Source organism: Equus przewalskii, unplaced genomic scaffold (assembly GCF_037783145.1).
Source record: "Equus przewalskii isolate Varuska unplaced genomic scaffold, EquPr2 contig_R2027, whole genome shotgun sequence".
NCBI lineage: Eukaryota > Metazoa > Chordata > Mammalia > Perissodactyla > Equidae > Equus > Equus przewalskii.
The window spans coordinates 70512-90197 of NW_027228627.1; the positions used below are offsets into that span (position 1 = coordinate 70512).

The following is a 19686-nucleotide window of genomic DNA, read 5'->3' on the forward strand; positions in this document are numbered from 1 at the left end:
GCCAGGTCCATCACCTTCACTGCCATCTCCCCTCTGGTGAGCCCCATAATATACACTCTGAGGAACCAAGAAATGAAGTCAGCCTTGAAAAGACAAGAGAAAACTCATGCCTTATGTGATGAAACAGAATAAAAATCTCCAAGCTCTTCATCACCAAGAAGTCCTTTCGTTATTTTTCCCACAGAGTCCTATTTATATTCTCGAATATATTGTCAATGAACCAACTATACTTAGTAGGTAACAATTTATTTTTCTGGTTAAGTTAATAGGTGGCTGGTAACCCAACCTTCTGGTAAGCATGAAGTAATTAGTGTTATAGAGTTGAGCTGGTGTGTTTCCATCCAAAGAGTGAAGTAGCAATATATCAATCAGGAAAACTATATGGCAGGTTAAGAGATTGATTGAATCCAGCTCCGTTTCCAGAGGTAAATAAACAGAAGCCTAGAGGTAGAGTGATTTGCCCAAGATCTCACATCCACTTAAATACAGAGATAAGTCTTCAGATACCCAGCTGATTGCTCTTAAACCATTTGCAGGTAATTTATTACATTACTGGACCCGTCTATGCCAAACTGTAATCCTGTTCTAGAAAGATCTCATGATTACTGCAAATGAAGTGCACATATGTACATATAGCCCATCACAGATAAAGAAATTTTTTCTGATTAGTTCAACTTCATATGGGCTTATGATGTATTGAGAACCTTAAAGCTACATAATGGTTGTCCTCCTAGATTCCTATCAGGAATGAAGAAGCTTTGAAAGATTTCCCCGTAATAGTCTAAAGGGATTTATATTATGCAGAACTAGATATGCAGATTCACACTCTTGTGATAAGTTTAGACAAAGGCAGAGCCTCAGGGATTCTACACAAAGAGCAAGACATTCTTATTTTTCAAGAACTGATTTTCCAGTCCAGCCTTCCCAGGGCCAATCTCAGATTGGCTTCACCATTGAGGATTTACACTCTTCCCACTTCCCACTTCCAACTTCCCAAGAGAGAGGAAAGATTAAAGAAGAGAAAACTCTAATCAGTATCTTTTTCAAACTATTGGTATTTGAGAAGAAATGTAGGGTATTATTTTTGTTTGGGAAAGCATGGTAAAAGTAAAGCATGATACCTGAAAGCTCTAACTTCAGAGTCATACAGACCCGGGTCCAAATCCAATCTCTGCCATCCACTAGTTGTATGATCTTGCCCAAGTTATTTTATCTCTTCACAGTTCACAATTCACTTATAAAAAGGTACTTATAATATCCACCTCATGAAATTGTTGTGCAGGTTAAAATGAGATGGTACATGTGAAACATACAATGCCTGGCAGATAGTAAATGCTCAGTGAAAGGCTAATGTCATTATTAATCTCATCCTTATTGATCCGTCTAGTGCACATTCTGACCCTAAACCTAATCCTAACCTCCATCTACCTGTTATACTCTTTTCCTATAGGAACCATAGTCCTCATTATTGGGAAAAAACTGATGGGTAGAAAACATGAGGATGTACATTGAATTCAAAGCATGTTTCATCTTAAAATTTCTAGCTTTTTGTCATTAAAGCATGACAATAGTTTTACCTGTTATTTATACAGCTTCAAGGGTCATCCTGAAGCTGTTGAGATAAAGCATAGGAGAGTTTCATATTAAAAGAATGTAATAGGTCAAAGACAAATCCTTGGGTTTTAGAGTGGAGATGAGAGATCAGAACAAGAAATGAGATCTGGTGAGGTAGAAAAGAGCCCAAGCAGAGTTAACCAAAGGATACTGAGTGTTGAGGACAAACTTCACTTATGTCCCACATTCAATCTGGAATGGCACCATGAGTATTCATTAACTTATCAGCTCAATTGAGTGCCATTTCTTGTCACCTCGTCAATCAATTATTACTTTTTTCAATATCAACCTACTTTCTCTAGCATGAGAATTCTAAGAATAATTCACATTTGTCAAGTCACCATTCATAAGGTCCTGCTACCTTTACTCAGGTAGCTCTGGTTGCAAGTCTCCAAGCTTCTCTATATGAAATCGCCTATGAAAGATGCATACTACAAACCACTTTGTAGTCTATTTCATGCAAATGCTTCCTTCTTTTCCTTCCTATCTCTTGTGACTCACTCAATCAGATTTTTATCAGTATGTCAGAATCGGATGGCACCCAAGATCTATGGGGCCTGAATCACTGACTGTATCTGAGAAGCATAATCCCAAGAGGCCAAGAATGCAAGAACTCCTGCCACATCGTAGTCCCTGAGACTTCCTCATGCCATGTTTAAACACACAACACAAATCTGATTCAATAATTCAGGGCAGAGAAGTGTCAAGATGGCAGTATAGGCAGACTCTGAACTCACCTCCTCCCATGGACACAAAAAATTTACTACTTCTGTAGGAACAGTTACCCCTGAGAGAGAACTGAACTGGATAAAAAGGAACCCCTTCCATAAGGGACAGTTCTGACTAAGGGGGAAGAGGCAGAAATTCCTTTCTGGAGAGAAAAAAAAATCCACCTTTACAAGCCATGGTGCTTCACAGCCAATTGGGAGCAATCCTAAGGTATGCAGCCTTCCCTGGAGGAGTGTGAGATCTGAGTGGGGGAATGTTACCACTAGAAGCATCTTTTGGACTCAGCACAACCAAGAAGAGTGTCATCATATCTGGTTTGACTAGCTACTAACAACACTGGGGAATACTCCCAGAAACGTTATCAAACATAAGGGGAAAAAGCTGGCTGTTAAAGGACACATGCACAAACTCAACTCTTTTGGAAAGCAACCTAAATTCACCAGACAGAAAGGTACACAGTTCTTTGGTGGAAAGAGACTCAATTTATAGGCTCTGGGTGCATCTTACTGAGAGGTGGGACCTCTCCAGGGACTGAGACATGGGCAGCAGCTACTATTGTGACTTAGTACGGGTGTGCTGACACAGACACTGGCAGACACCATTGGAGTTCTTCCCCTGGCCTGATAGCACAGGGTCTGCCACACTCTCTAGAGCATCAGTTTAATCTAGCACAGCCAAGGCAGGCAGTCTGCCCTAGGGACAGCCCCCACCCAACAGAAGCCATTAGGCAACTTGTGAGCCTGGTAGGCTGGGTGCCTGGATCCTCTGAAGCTGGGTGAGTGGGTCTACCTTTGCAGAGCAGGGCATGTACAAAGAGCAATTGGAGGGTGTGGGGCGTTAGTAGAGTGTGTGGGGCCTCTGAAGCGGGGCAAATGGGTCCACATCAGGGTGTCGAGGCAGTGCATGGGGCAGGACTCTGTTGCCAGTGTGTGTGGTCCTGTGGTCAGTTGGGCTTGTCAGCTGCAGAAGACTTGTGCTTCTCAAATAACCACATAGGGGATAATCCTCACCTTCCAAAGCCTGAAACAATTGAGTGCTTCTGTGCCTGGGGCCAGCCCCACTGTAGGCTGGAGGCCTACAGGAATCGTAAGCCCTGAACCTAGTAACCAGCCACTCTGGGGGCCTGCTCACTTAACAGAAAAACTACAACAGGTATGTGCTCTTAGACCTTGCAGCCAACTGTTCTGGGGCTCCCCAAACAAGATAAATTGATTGAAGTGTCCATAGCAGCCACACAGAGTTGAACATTACAACCAGCTGGCTAGGAGGACAGCCTACCCTCCCTTGGCACCTACAGCAAGGACAACCCTTCCACAACAGAAGGACACATGTAGCCCATACAAGGGTCACTCCTGGAACATTTGGAACTGGTGATGAGAGGGAAGCACGCTGATGGGCCTCAAAAGGCATCTCTTACATAAGACCACCTCTCCAAGATCAGGAGATGTAGCTGACTCACCTAATACATAGATATAAGCACAGAGAAACAGGTAAAATGCGGAGGTAAAGGAATATGTTCCATGTCAGGGAACAGGACAAAACACCAGAAAGAAACCAAATGAAACAGAAATAAATGATCTATCTGACAAAATGTACAAACTAACAGTCATAAGGATGCTCATTGATCTTGGGAGAAGAATGGATGAACTCAGTGAGAGCGTCAACAAAGAATTGGAAAATACAAGAAAAGAACCAATCAGAAATGAAGAACACAATACTGAAAATGAAAAATTCACTAGAGGGACTCAATGGCAGAGTAGAGGATACAGAAGCATGGATCAGTGAACTGAATGAAAGACTGGAGGAATTCACTAAAGCTGAACAGATCAAAGAAAAAAGAATCAAAAAGAATGAAACAGTCTAAGAGACCTCTGGGACAACACCAAGTGCATTAACATTTGTTTTATAGGTGTCCCAGAAGGAGAAGTGTAAGACAATGGGGCAGAGAATCTATTTGAAGAAACAATAGCTGAAAACTTTCCTAACCTAAGGAAGGAAACAGGCATCCAGGTACAGGAAGCACCAAGAGCACCAAACAAGATAAACCCAAAGAGGCCCACACTAAGACACATTATAATTAAAATATCAAAAAGTAAAGATAAAGAGAGATTCCTAAAAGCTACAAGAGAAAGACAACAAGCAACATACAAAGGAAACTCCATAAGGCTATCAGCTAACTTCTCAGCAGTAACCTTACAGGCTAGAAGCGAGTGGCATGATATATTTAAAGTGTTGAAAGCAAAAATACCTACAGCCAAGAATACCCTAACTGGCAAAGTTATCATTCAGAATGGAAGGAGAGATAAAGAGTTTCCCAGACGAGCAAAAATTAAAGGAGTTTATAATCAGGAAACCAGTTTTACAAGAAATGCTACAGGGGTTTAAGTGGGAAAGAGAAGACTACAAATAGGAATAAGAAAATGATTTTAAAAAGGCAATAAAATCAGTAATAAAGGCAATAATAAAGTGAAGGTAGCAGATCAATCACCTATGAAGAAATATGAAGGTGAAAAGACAAAATAACTAAAATTACCTATTTCCAAGATAAAAGGGTAATGGATGTACACACAGAGAAAAAGAGGTTAGATATGATATCAAAGCCAGAAATTGTGGAGGGAGGGGAGTAAAAGAGTAGAACTTTTAGAAAGAGGTCAAACGAAAGAGACCATCAACTTAATGTAGATTGCTATACACGTAGGTTATTATTATATATGAACCTCCCGGTAATGACAACCCAGAAACCTATAATAAATACACAAAAGTTTCAGAGAAAGGAAGTCAAACGTATTACTAAAGAAAGCCATAAAACCACAAGAAAGAACTGCTAAACACCCAGAAAAAAGGTAACAAAATAGCAATAAGTACATACTTATCAATAGCTTCTTTAAATGTCAAAGAACTGAATGCTCCAATCAAGAGGCATAGGGTGATTAGATTAAAAAACAAAACCCATATGTATGCTGTATACAAGAGACACACTTTATACCTAAAGATGCTCACAGACTGAAAGTAAAAGGATGGAAAACGATACTCCATGCAAATGGCAAAGAAAAGAAAGCTGAGGGAACAAACTTACATCAGACAAAATAGACTTTAAAGCAAAACTTTAACAAGAGACAAGGAAGGGCACTAAATAACGATAAAGGGAACAATCCAACAAGAGCGTATAACACTTATAATTATCTATGCACCGAACATAGGAGCACCTAAATGGTGCATCAGCAAAAAGGAAATCTGCGTGATGGAGGGACCAAACCGCCCCACCCCCACAAAGAAGTCACAATGATAGCGGTGCATCGCCCCGTAGTCATAATGGTCACATAATGCAGGGGTTGGAGACGCTGTGTACTGATCAAAAGCCATCACAGAGAGAGAAAATATCTGCTGCACCAAGGAGGTGGAAGAAAAACATCTGTGTCATGCAGCTTGTATAGGATATGGTCCTTATCTTAGACAGAAGGTCTTCTAGGACCTTTGGAGCAGTGATGGAGCAGAAGCAGATGTCAAGGCTGGCTGGAGTGCAGAGCAGGATGTACATGGAGGTGTGGAGGCGACACTGACAGGTCACAGTGACCATGATGAGGAGGTTTCCCAGCAGAGTTGTCATATACACAAAATACAAAAAAAGAAATAAGACCAAGCTCCGGTCTTGGGAATAAGTCCTAGAAATATAAATTCTTTTACCCTGGGGTCATTGTCCAACTCCATTGAATCATGTTTCTTTTTCCTCGTGTAGCTTGGAAAAAATTGAAATGTTATTTCAGAAAGGGTTTACTCCCGCTTAATAGATTCAGGTTTACAGAGTTAGGTATTAGGTCTGAAAACTAGTGAGGTGTTATCACCACATGAAGAGCCTTTCCAAGGTTATTGTTAACATGTCCAAAATGACATCTTATTACACAAACATGCATTTAACTATTTTTTTCTTCTGTTAAATATAAGTATTTTAGAAAATGCATAAAAATAATGTTCTCAGAATATAAGTTATAAGGATCCAAGATAAAGAGGTGAATGTTTAACATTCAGAAAGGGACGATCGTGGCACGAGGGATACAAAAATGGATGTAGTTTGGTGTGTGGATAAGACAATGCCTATTTGGTACAACTGGGGTCCTTTGAGGTTCCACATGAGTGTGGGTTTTTTCCCAGACTGGGTGCTCCATTTAAATAGTTTAAGAACTCCTATCTGTAGATTGGTTGTCTTCAGACTGAATTTCACAGAAGCACTCCTCCCTTTTTTGAATCACAAATTTGATGCTGTGAAAAATCAGAAAACTTTAAAGCTATAAAATTCTTCTCTATTGCTCTATTCTTGCTTAAGGGAATTTCTTTGTTTCTGTCTTTAAACTACTTTAGGTACCAAAACCCTTGGATGTTAAATAACTCCTCAACTATTAAGGAAAACTGGGGACTCAGAGCTTTTCTTCTGTTCATTGGTCAAATTTATTTCTTAAAAGTTATTTTTTTATTGCACTATCATTGACATACAGTAGACTCATGTCTTTGAAGTGTACACTTTGATAAATTTTGATATAAGCATATATGCATGAAATCATCACTTTGTTTAAGATAGTTAATATACCTATCATGGCAAAAGTGTCCTTGTGACCCTTTGTAATATGTTCTCTCTGCTCCTCCTTCTTCAGGAAACCACTGATTTGCATTCTGTCACTATCCATTAGTGTGCAGCTTCTAGAATTTTATATAAATGGAATTCTACAATATGTACTCTCTATTTGTCTGACTTCTTTCACTTCCAAAATACATCCATGTTTTTGTGTGTACCAATAGTTCGTTCCTTATTATTGTATGGATAGGCCACATTTTGTTTATCAGTTCACTTGTTGATGAACATTTGGGTTGTTTCTAGGTTTTTACTATTACATGTAAAGCTGCTATGAATATTTGTGTAAAGGTCTTTGTGTGGACATATGTTCCCATTTCTCTTGGGTAAGTAACTAGCAGTACAACGGCTGTAAGTCTTAAAATTCAATAAGAAAACAAACAACACAATTGAAAAAAATGGGCAAATGGTTTGAGCAGACACTTCAACAAGAAGATATAGGGATAGCAGATAAGCACGTAAGAAGAATCTCAACATCATTTATCACTGGGGAAATACAAATGAAAGCCATAGTGAGATAACAGCACATCTATTAAAATGGCTAAAATAAAGAAGATGGATATGTCAAGAGCTGACAAAAATGTAGAGGAATTGTAACTCTGGTGGGAATGTACAATGATGCAAGCATTTTTGAAAACAGTTTGTCAGTTTCATAAAATGTTAAGCGTGTGCTTACAATATAATCATTTTGCTTCTGAATTTCTTTCTTTTTTTTGGTGAATCCTTCAAATGGACTTAATTTCTTTCCTTGCAGTTTATCTCCTTTTTCTTATCATAATCAGAAACAAAAGAAAGGTGAAAGTGACTTCTCTCACTTTTTTGGGTGTGTTTTCCAGTTCAGATGAAGATATTTCTTTTTACCCAGCTCACTTTCCATTCAAGTTGTCTTCCTCTGTATGCAATTTTGTCCAAAGTCTATTAATATGGAAAACTACAAAAGCTACCAAGAGTTATCAGAGAATGCAGGCAGATACCTGGGGCCTCTGCCATCACACAGCCTGTTGCAATCCCAGCTGGGTACTTACTGGTTACGCTACAGGAGAAGTTACTTTACCCCTTTGGCCTCAGTATTTGGAAACAGTAGCATCTTCCGTGTGTGATTTTCATGAGGATTAAATGAATTAATCTATGCAAAAGCATCAATACTTAGAGCATTGCCTAATCAATAATAAGTGTGCTTATGTGTGTGTTACCTTAAAGTAAAACTCCAGGTTAGTAACTGTCACAGGCACACAGCTCCTTTAAATGTACTGACAATCTTTTAGAGGAGCTGTACATTTCCCAGAAGATGTATTCTAAAACAACATCATCGGAACATACTTTTTTGGGGAAAATAGAGGGTATTTTTCTTTACTGTCAATGAGAGTGGCCCAGAGGGTGGTGACAGAGTTTGGTAGTAAGGAGAGCACTTGCTTGGTTTGATTTCTTTTCTGACAACATCTTAGCAGCCCAGAGAAGTCTGGTGCAGGTCTCTGCAGTCACAGCCATCTGGGCTCAAGTCTTGGCTCTGTCCCTGTGTGACTTGGGTAAGTGAGAGACCTCATGGAGTCTCCACTTCAACTTTGGAATGGGGATTATAATAATACCCACGTCACAGGGAAGTTATGAGGATTAGGTGAATTAACATATGCAGAGTCTCAGCATACATGGTTGGTTATCTGTTATGATTAATACTGTGTTGGGTAACCTTAACATGGATGTTCATCAGGAAATTGAGTGTTTTGAACTAAGTGGTAGCTGAGCTACCAATTCTGACTAGTTAAGGAGAGGAAATAATTGCAGAAAAGATCAACTCAGTACAGTTACTAGAGGTAATGAGGAGGTCCTACCTAGTTATGATAGGCTTCCATAGGGACTCCCTGTAAATAATAGACTATGGTCTACACAGAAGTGTAGAAGGTATAGTCTCTCAGACCACAAGTCAGGCTTATTTTCAGAAAAGTAGCCACAAACTGCCTTTCGTAATTCAGACAACATCCTCTACCTTCTGCTCCATTTTTCTGCTATTTGTAATCCATCTTATTATTTAACAAATATTGATAGAAAATTGGCAGATTTCTAGGTTATTTGAGAGAAATGAATATAATCCAACACCAGTAGAAAATAACTGAAATCCAATAGTATTATGGGAGTGATGGGGATCATCTAAAGACAGATGATCTGTGGGTGAGAAAAGGACAACTTCTCACCAAGAGGCTCAGAGGAACCTGCAGGGAGGAGGTGACACTTATGTTTGGGACACATGGGGGTGGAGAGAAGGGAGATTTGGCTTTAGGGGACCGCTTGAAGATACAAAAATTGCTTCTGAATTGGAAGTTTGGCTGGAAAGAAGGCAAACGTGTGTACGGAAAGTCATAAAAAAGAAAATCATTGCTATAAAATTTTTATTTTTTTATAAATGTAAGGAAGGGTATGTAGGTGTTCATTGTCCTATTCTTTCAACTTTTTTGAAATATTTTATTTTCTCTCCAGTTTTAAATTTAGCATAAGAAAAACCTCTGTACATATCAGTTTGAGGAGATCTATCTACAGTAAATAAGCCTGAGAAAAATCTCTTGTTTGTTCAATTCAAGGGATCCCAGGAGAAAAGAGCTTCCTTTTCCCTGCTTCCAAACTGGACTCATTTCTATGGCTGTCATTTCACAATATCCTCTTTGTGCATATTTCTTAGCTGTGCTGTCTGTCTGTAAATGTTTACCATGGAATGTAGCATGCTGTGTATATATTTCATTGTTTTTAGTCAAAACATATTTATAAATATTAACGATTCCATCTAGATTCAGTTTTTCTCACTCTTTTGTTCTCATGCTTATGCATAGACACCTAGGCACCACAGCCATTCACACTCACGCAGAGTTATGTTTCTTTCCTAAAATCTCCTACCTCCTTCTCTAATATCTTAAGTAATGTTCACATGTACCTTGGAAATCATTCAGCTTCAGAAAATTCTGTTAAATACCCCTCTGAAGGCCAGTGATTTCAGTGGCTTCCCATCTATCTTTATGTGGAAAAGGGCAGACTCAGGGAATAATATTTCCTTGCCTTTTCCACACTGATTCACAGTGTTCCATCGTATGTACCAGTTTCTTAATCCCAGAACAAGTGTGAGAATTATCAGAGGGAATATAGTTGGACGTCCCTGTGGAAAAGTTCTGCTGATGGTGAGGTGGTTTCAGTGATGGTATTCAAGACTGTGACTCAGACACATGTTCTTAGGAACATACTTTTTGTGTAGGGTCTAAAAGTTTCTAGCAGTGACAAAGATTCTCTCCTTGACCAAACTACTCAGGCTCCCCTGAACTTTTCACCTAAGCCTCAACTTTGGGACCTCCATGCTTGTCTCTGCATTGTCCAATTTTAGCAAGAATCCTGCTAATTCAGTTTAGCTAAAATACCCCACCCTCCATGTTGATCACCCTCAGTATCTAATCAGGTTCCTCACCATCCACCATCCCCTAAGTGATATCTTATCACCCTGGCCTGCCTTCAGCAAGAATCCTGTTAGGTCAATTTAGCCAGAATTCTACCCGACCTCTGATGTTTTCTCTTAGTAGATTTCTTATTGGGACATAAATGTCTATTCTTAGGGATTCTGAACAACTTCCTTAGGTAGTTTCACCCATGGGGAGTGAATCCTGAAGTGTGACACACAAGTATTGGATGGAGCCATTGGACCTGGAAGGGTTATGTAGACGAGAGTAAAGGAGCTCTCAATGGGCGGATGAAGAAACTGGGTGATGGAGTTCTCACAGGACACATTTGTAACCAGGAAATCCACAATGGATTCATCAGTAACTCCCAGTTGCTCAACTTTCAGACTTTTTAAAATTCTCACCACCTCCATCATTACTACCCTAAGTTATGTCTTCATTTTTTCTTTCATGGGAATGTTGCAGTGACCTTTTATTTGGTCTCCCTGTTTTTGTTCTCACCCCTCTTCATTCCATTCATAACAGTAACCTGTGCAATTCTGTTAAAACATCCATCACTATTCTGCTCTTCAAAGCCCTTCAAATGCATCCCTTCTTGTTTAATGTGAAAGTCAAAATCCTCACAGTGGTTTAAAAGGTCCTAAGGGTCTAGTCCCATGGCCTCATTATTTCTCTGACTTCAATTATTACCTGTCCCCTCCTAGCTTCCTCTAATCTTCTTACAAACACCTGGCACATCCCAACCTGAGGACCTTTGCATGTCTGATTTTTGTGCTGAGATTTGTACTGCAACATGAACATTTTTCTGGTTTCAAAAATTTTAAGATCTAGGATATACCTTCAGAAATGAGGGGCAAAAAAGAAAACCTCACAGCACCTGTAAATAGCAGAAAGCCAAGCTCATATATTGAATAATGTTTTTCACTCATGCCAACCGTTTTGAATGGATATGCATAGCCTGAAGCAGCTTCATAAGTTTCTGTCATTTTTAGGGAGCAATGTTAACAGAATAACAATGAATCAATTGTTTTGTTAACCCTATTCTCCAATGACTTGAGGAACAGAAACGAGTGAGAGGTGATGTTCCTTCACTGAGTTTTGTAATTCAACCATCTTTATGAGTGTTTTCTATGTTCTACTTTCTGTGCCAGGTGCTGGGGATACAATAAAGAAAGCATTGTCCTACTTGGGGCGGATGGAAAGAAGGAGGACAGGGAATTGGAAACAAGGTCCTGAGTTATGTGCTCAAGCTGAGCCCAAGTCACTGAAGGGATGTGGTGGAAGTATGTACAGTGGGTGTGGGGTTCAGAGGACGGCCAGAGTAAGGGCCTTACATGAGGTGACAGAACTCATGGTTATTGAGGTCCATATTCTAACTCAAGCTGTGCTGGCTTCAAGGAACCTGCACTCAGCCACTGGAGTGTAGGCTTTAGATGGAAAAATATTCAGGTAATAGTAATTTATTCATATAAGAGAGTCAGAGGAGGAATGTAATCTGAATGTGTTTACTTCATTAAAATGTGATAACATCAAGAAATTCCTTATAGAATCCATGCCCAAGACGCATTGTGTTTCTCCTATGTATCTCAGCACACTTCCTGGTAACGTGTATATAATGGGAATGTCTGAGTACATATATTTTTGCTTTTTCTTATTGATAATTTTATTTAGACAGTTGTAGATCCCATGCAGTTGCAGGAAACAACAGTGAAGGACTCCACCTAAACCCATTTTCTCCCAATGATCATTTCACAATCTATATGTATATCAAAACATCAAGTTGTACATCTGAAATAAACAACATTTGTGTTTCTCAATTATACTGCAATAGAATAGGGAAATAAAACCCAGAACAATTTCAATGTGATTGTTTGAGTATATATCGATTCTGTTTTCTTTATTTCTTCCAAGTCTGCATTGCGTAAGCAATATGCAAATCTCCAGCTAACAATTTGATTTCTCTACTTTATTTTGTAACATGAAAACTCTCTTTTCACATTATTATTGCATACTGATCAGAATCTTCGAAAGTCATGTGTATCTTAGTAGAAATATCAAGATTATTTAGAAATCCTTTAGACAATCCAGGTTATTGGATGTACAAACATTTTCAAAGGCAGTGACAAGGAGTGAATGACCAGTCTATACCTTGTCTGAAGGCACAAATCTTCTCTTCAGTCTCCTCATGGCTGACTTCATCTCCTGGTTCCTCAGAGTGTAGATTAAGGGGTTCAGCAGAGGGGAGATGACAGTGAAGGTGACAGAGATGGGCTTATCCGTGGGGAGGGCAGTGAAGGGCCGGGCATAGACATAGATGCAGGGCACAAAGTGCAGGGTCACCACAGTGATGTGTGAGGTGCAGGTGGAGATGGCCTTCCTCCTGCCCTCCCCTGCCTGAGACCTCAGCATCATTAGGATGACTGTGTAGGACACAAGCAGGAAGATAAACCACAATGTGGTGAGCAGTCCACTGTTGGAAATCATCAGCAGCTCAAGCATGAAAACGTCAGTACAGGCGAGTTTGAGGACCTGGGGGACATCACAGTAGAAAGTGTCAAGAACATTGGGTCCACAGAAGGGAAGGGGCAGCAACAGGGAAATCTGTACGATGGAGTGGACAAAGCCCCCCAGCCAGCAGGCTACAATGAGGGCAGTGCATCGCCCTCTACTCATGATGGTCACGTAGTGCAGGGGCTTGGAGATGGCCACATACCGATCTAAGGCCATCACTGACAAAGAACATACATCCACCCCTCCAACAAGGTGGAAGAAAAACATCTGAGTGAAGCAGCCATTGAAGGAGATGGTCTTTCTCTCTGACAGAAGGTCCACCAGAACCTTGGGAGCTGTGATGGAGGAAAAGCAGATGTCGGCAACAGACAAATTCCGGAGCAAAAAATACATGGGGGTGTGAAGGCGAGATTCACAGGTCACCGTGACCATGATGAGGAGGTTTCCCAGCAGAGTTGTCACATACACCCAAAGCAGGAAAAGAAATAAGACCCAGTTCAGTTCTTGATTCTGGGTTAGGCCAAGGACAATAAATTCTTTGACCCTGGTGCCGTTTTTCAGCTCCATTGAGTCATCTTCTTTCTCTCTCTTTTGTTTCAAGCTGCTTCATTTGAAAAGTGTTGGCTATTTTATTTTCTTCCTAAGCACTAAGAATGAAATTCAGAATCTTCTTCATGTGACTGTGGTCTTTGTAATTTGTTGAGTTGTCCAAATTTTTAAGATTGCAATCAGTTTGGTGATCAAATCAAATTATCACATGCAAGGCTGTTCAATAATTCTGTTCCTATAAAACTATTTTGAAAAGAATAAGCATTTATATTCAGCAGAGACATTTGCAATGCATATTTTATTTAATTAATTTATTTGTTTTAAAATTTTATAAATATTTTTTATTCCACACAAATTTATTGAATTTCCTGAACCATTTGAAGCATTATATACAAAGATAAGTTAGAACTGTCTCCAGTCATTGTAGACGTATTGTTTACAAGTTTAAAATTCATATTAGCAAATATTCTGGTGACTCCAAGAGGCTCTTGTTTTTCTGAATAAAAGGATGTTATTCAGTTTCTTATTGCAATGTTGTGTGGCATCAGTCAGTTTCCTTGCTGTTGGCCATTTTACATTGAATTTCTTAAAACTGCTGATTATTCCATGTAGGTACCTTGTCATTGTGATTTCCTTGTACTAATCAGATTGTTTGCTTAATAATTATTTAAACATATTTAAAATGTATTATTGGGAAACAGATTGAAACAATATGTAAATTCTAATCACAAAAAATATCTTTATTTTATTGTGAGAAAAAAACTTAAACTTGAGACTTACCCTCTCAAATTTTTAATTGCACAATACAGTATAGTTACAATATTGTAGAGCAATTCTCTAGAGCTTATTCATCTTGGATAACTGATGTGATCCTTGCTTGAGTGTGGGGAAAGAATAAAGATAGTGACCAACTTTTGAGAGATGGTTCATATTGTATCAACCACACTCTCCTCTGCCTCTTTCTGTTTGTGGATCAAGAGAGTGGAGGTGTCCCACAGTAAGGAGAGATAACGGTATCATTAGAATAATGCCTTTTTTTGTGTGTGAGGAAGATTGGCCTGAGCTAACATCTGTTTTCAAGTGGAGTGAGCCAACTTAACCACTGTGCAACAAGGCTGGCTCCTATAACGTCTATTTTTAACAAACTCTTATTGATAATTCTTAGGAAATTTTGTAATTATTATTTTCTCCACCTTGTTCTTAGAAAGTGAACACTTCTTGTAATTTCAAATGTATATGGATAAATCAGACCACGTTGTCTAAGTGTTTGTAGCCTAACAAAAGTGGATGATTTTTATAAACTGATGAACATAATGCAAGATAAAATGTGAAATGTGTCACAAGAATAGAAGTAGATTTGGGGGGGATAGGAGATATTATGGTTTCCAGCAGTAACAAAAGCTACTATTTTTTAAGTATTTACTATGTGTTAAGACTTATGAAAAGTTGATTTACTTAATTTTCCCCACCGTATTTTAGTAAGTATTATTGTTATACTTGATTTTGTTACAGAATATATGATGAATCTATATTTGGTTTAAAGGAAGGAAGAGATGGAAATAGGATGGAAGAAACAGTGTTTTTTTCCTGCTTCAATCTTATATGTATAATGTCTAATTTTGTATAACAGGAATGTTTGACAGAGTCTGTCTGAAGATAAGAATTTGGCAGAAAGGGGCTCTTGAAACCCAATTTACATTGACTTTGGTCTGAGGTGGCCTCACCAATAAGTGGCTCAAAGGATATAACAAATGTATCATGCCTTCTCTCACACAGAATGGACCACATTTCTAAATCCCTCTTAACACGGCATCTCTCTTTCCAATAGTTAATACCCACCTTTGTTGTTTCTGTCACTGAGAAGATTATCTTGACTCTGAAGCATTTAATATACCTGGAAAATATCAAAGTATTTATACATAATTGATAATTACATCTCAATTTCACTATCCATAACCTTTACCTTAGCTAAAAGCTTAACGTCTTTACCTAATATCTTTGATCCTGAAACTCCAACTGCAAATTGTGAGTTATTGGTACAGTACAGAACAGAACACTGGTGACTTTAATTCTTGAAAATGTTGTTTTGGAAGGCAGAGCCTTTGGAAGACTAAATATCTTAGTGTCTATCTCCCCTTTCAGGAAAGAAAGGGCAGATTCAAAGAATCACATCTTCAAGAATTTCCACTGTGTCCCTGTCTTACATACAAATCTCTCAGTTTGAGGCTTAATATAAGAACTACAAAGGGAATAATATTGGACAAGGAAGGGGAAGTCAGTGTCTGATTCTGCTCTTAGTGATGAGATTTCAGTGGGAGTTATTAAGAAGCTCCTGAGACATGCACATGTGTAAACACACACACACACACACACACACACATAGACAGATACATTTTGGTTTCTGTCCAAATTATTTAGAGGCAGTAGAGGAAATCTATCTGTTTATCCATAGCTCAATCAGAACTATTTTAAAACCTGCCAAATTCTGTGCCCAAGAGACTACAAGGGTCCAATTTTCATCGCTTGTAAAGCTAAGAGGACACTATATATAAATGTTTCAATTCGATTCTCAAAAAACTAGAAGAGAACTGGACCTTAAAGCCTTTGCTCCTAGTCCAGTATTTAATTATACGCAGACTTGTTATAGTCTCATGATGTTGCTATATGTCTCCACATGTAGAGAAACATGACTTAGATGATCTTTGAGGAATGCAATTTTTTCCTGTTTTCCAATACTGTATTCATATGGAATCTCTCAATTTGGATTACTGCTAGATAAGTTATGTTAGTAAAGCTGTCTACAAAATTACAATAGTTACTCACGCTTAACTCAAATTATTGAATGGTTTTTTCTTATGTAGAACGCACTTTCACTGTTTCCGGAATGCTTATGGGTTTGGATTTACCTGCTTTTCCATTTTTTTTAGTACATTGAACTAGTCTATACAGATTAAAAACTTCATGATACAGGTTGTGTGTTTGGGATGGGTAATTCTTTTCTTTTTTCCCTGCTTTCTGGGATATTATTGACATGTATCATTGCTTATGTTTAAGGTATACAATGGTCGATTTGATACATTTATATGTTGCGAAATGGTTATCATCATAGTGTTAATTTACAGCTTCCTCACCTCACAAAAGTACCACTTTTTTGTATGTGATGAGATCATTTAAGATATACTCTCTTAGCCACTTTCAGGTATCATTATAGTATTGTTAACTATAATCACCATCTGTACATTAGATCTCCAAAACTTATTCACCTTATAACTGAGAGTTTTACCCTTTCACCAACATCTCATTTCACCAAACCCCCAGCACCCCCATACGACTCTCTGTTTCTGTGAGCTTAGAGTTTTAGTTTACACAGATATATGAGATAATACAGTATCTGTCTTTCTCTGTCTGACTTACTTTACTTAGCATAATGCCCTCGATGTCCATCTAGTTGTCACAAATGGCAGGATTTCCTTCTTTTTTATAACTGATAATATTCCATTATATATATATACCATGTCTTTATCCATTCATCCATTGATGGACACTTAGACTGTTTCCATATCTTGGATATTATGACTAATGTTGCAATGAACATGGGAGTACTGATACCTCTTTAGGATCCTGGTTTCATTTCCTTTGGGATAAACAGCCAGAGATGAGATTGCTGGCTCATATGATAGTTCTACTTTTAATTTTTTGAGAAACCTCTATACTATTTTACATAGTGGCTGTGCAAATTCACTTTCCCATCAACAGTGCACAAGAGTTTCCTTTTCTCCACATCTTCGCCAACACTTGTTATTTCTTGTCTTTCTGATGATAGACCTTCTTATAGATATTAAGAGATATCTTACAGTAGTTTTGACTTGCATTTCTCTGCTGGTTAGTGATGTTGCGCACCTTTTCACATAACTTTTGGGCATTTATATGTCTTGTTTGGAAAAATATCTATTCTGGTCCTCTGCCCATTTTTATATTGAATTGTTTGTGTTTTTGCTATTGAGTTGTTTGAGTTCTTCACATATTTCTGATATTAACCTCTTATCTGATTTATGATTTGCAAATATTTTCTCTCATTCTGTAGGTTGTCTTTTCGTTTGTTGATTATTTTTGTGCTGTACAGCAGCTTTTTAGTTTGTTGTAGTCCCATTTATTAATTTTTGCTTTTATTGCTTGTGCTTTTTGTGTCATATCAAAAATTATCGCCAAGATCAATATCAAGGAAACTTTACACTATTTTTTCTTCTGGGAGTTTTATCATTTCACGTCTTATGTTTAAATCTTTACTCTATTCCTAGTTAGTTTTTGTGAATAGTGTAAAATAGGAGCTTGATTTCTTTATTAAGCATGTGGTTATCCAGTTTTACCTGTACCATTTGTTGAAGACAGTATCCTTTCCCCATTGTGTATTCTTGGCTTCTTTGTTGATAAGTAATTGACTGTATTTGCATGGGTTTCTTTCTGGGGTCTTGATTTGTTCCATTGGTTTATATGTCTGTTTTTATTTCAGTACTCTACTGTTTTGATTGTTATGGCTTTATATATAGTTCGAAGTCATAAGTGTGATAGGCATAAAATAGAACACATGAAGGAGTAATCAACAAAGAAGATGGCACGCATCTCCACAGGAGCTTCTGCACTATTAAATGTTTGTTTACAACTAGCTTATAGAAAGTATGAGGATAAGTGAGGGTTGTCTTCTTGACTAGTCTTCTTTGGACACTCTCCTCCAGTGTACTATGTTTTGGGACCTGACCTTCTAGCCTACTGTCATTCTAGTTCCCAGGCTTACCTTGATCACCTTTTTCTTCCTCTTATTTAAATTTCCTTTCCCCATATCTCCCTCATTTCAGTTTGGTTCTCTGTGAATTCCAAGGGTGCAGTAGTACTTCCAGCAAATGTTTCTACGTATTGAGAGAATCATTTTAGAGACAAAGTCTTAGTCCTTGTCATCTAATCCAATTGTAATTTCTTAGTAATGAACTACGTATGTTGAAGAGATTGTTGGAGTTCATCGTCTTCCATGTTCTCTTCCTTTTTCTGGTGACAGAGCAGGATTAAATTTTCCACACTCCCTCGTAATTAACTGAGGCCATATGACTAAGAGCAGGGCAATGGAATGTGGTCAAAAGGGATGCACATTACTTTCAGGACTGGCCCATAACCATCTCTCCTTTCTCACCATAATTCTTAATCCTCTCTCCTTTCCTCCATTTTCTGGATGAATGGAGAAGATTCTGAGAATCTAGAAAGAGGTGGAGCCCAAGATAGAAGCATCGGAAGCCTGTCTCTCTAAATGAGTGCGTGGAACATCTCTTTCTGAAGACCAGTTCTGGCCTTTGACATGAGCAGGAAACAAACTTTTACTGTTTTTAACTACTTCCATTTTGAACTTTTTTTTGTCACAGCGTTTATTTACTCAGATGAATAAATGAGTTCCAGTTTCTATGGCTTGAGCTTTATCATAGTGGGAGTCATTGTACAGTAAAGCCAACAATAGATCTCAGTGAAATATCAGCTGGATTGTTAGATAAACCTTCTCCTAGCACCATTTTCATTCCTTTCATTTCATAGAGACTAGCAAATTCTCAGATCCACTGATTAAATCCTTGTGCTTTTTATATCTTTTCTTTACCTTCTAGTGGATTGAGTGGGAAGCATAAAGTTATGAGATCTCTAAGTGCAGAAACAATGAGGACCACAAAAAGGAAATGTTAATTATGTGATGCCATGTGATGGAGGTGGTAGCTAATGGTATGGTGGTAATCATATTGTGTTATACAAATTTATCAAATCAGCATGTTGTACAACTTCAACTTACAGAATGTTACATGTCCACTATATCTCAACAAATCTGGGAAATAACCTCCAAAAAACCAAAAAACAGAAACAAAGCGGAAATTTAGGCCTGTCCAGTCTGCGACTGGGATAATCCTGCTATGTAATGGTCAGCTGCTTCCCAAATGCTTAGTATTTGTCTTCCCTTAAGCCTTTCATTAATCCGTGTGAGTTTTCCACAGCCTGTACCCATCAGTGTTATTTCTTTCTGAATACTCCCTCTTACATCATTGCCTCCTTCTGCCCAGGAGGAAACTATAGCCTTGGAGTGAGTATGGGGATCCTCTCTCCCCTGTAGAAGTCATGGATTTGCATTGCTCAGGTGACCATAGATGGAGTTCTTCATCTTGAAATTTCTTTTTAAATATCAAATACTGGTATTAACTCCTT

At 38.4% G+C, this 19686-nt stretch overlaps 1 protein-coding gene across 1 annotated transcript in view; it reads right to left on the reverse strand.

The window, feature by feature from the left end:
- Positions 1-12265: 12265 nt before the first annotated feature.
- LOC103543582 (olfactory receptor 4D10) overlaps positions 12266-19686 on the reverse strand; it is a 40847-nt gene continuing 33426 nt past the window's right edge. Inside the window, exons 7-8 of the mRNA XM_070606975.1 lie at positions 15298-15352; positions 12266-13701 (exon numbers count right to left, since the gene is read on the reverse strand). Coding sequence (XP_070463076.1) covers positions 12541-13476 — 936 coding nt within the window. The 5' untranslated portion in view covers positions 13477-13701; positions 15298-15352 and the 3' untranslated portion in view covers positions 12266-12540. The remainder of the gene's footprint in view (positions 13702-15297; positions 15353-19686) is intronic.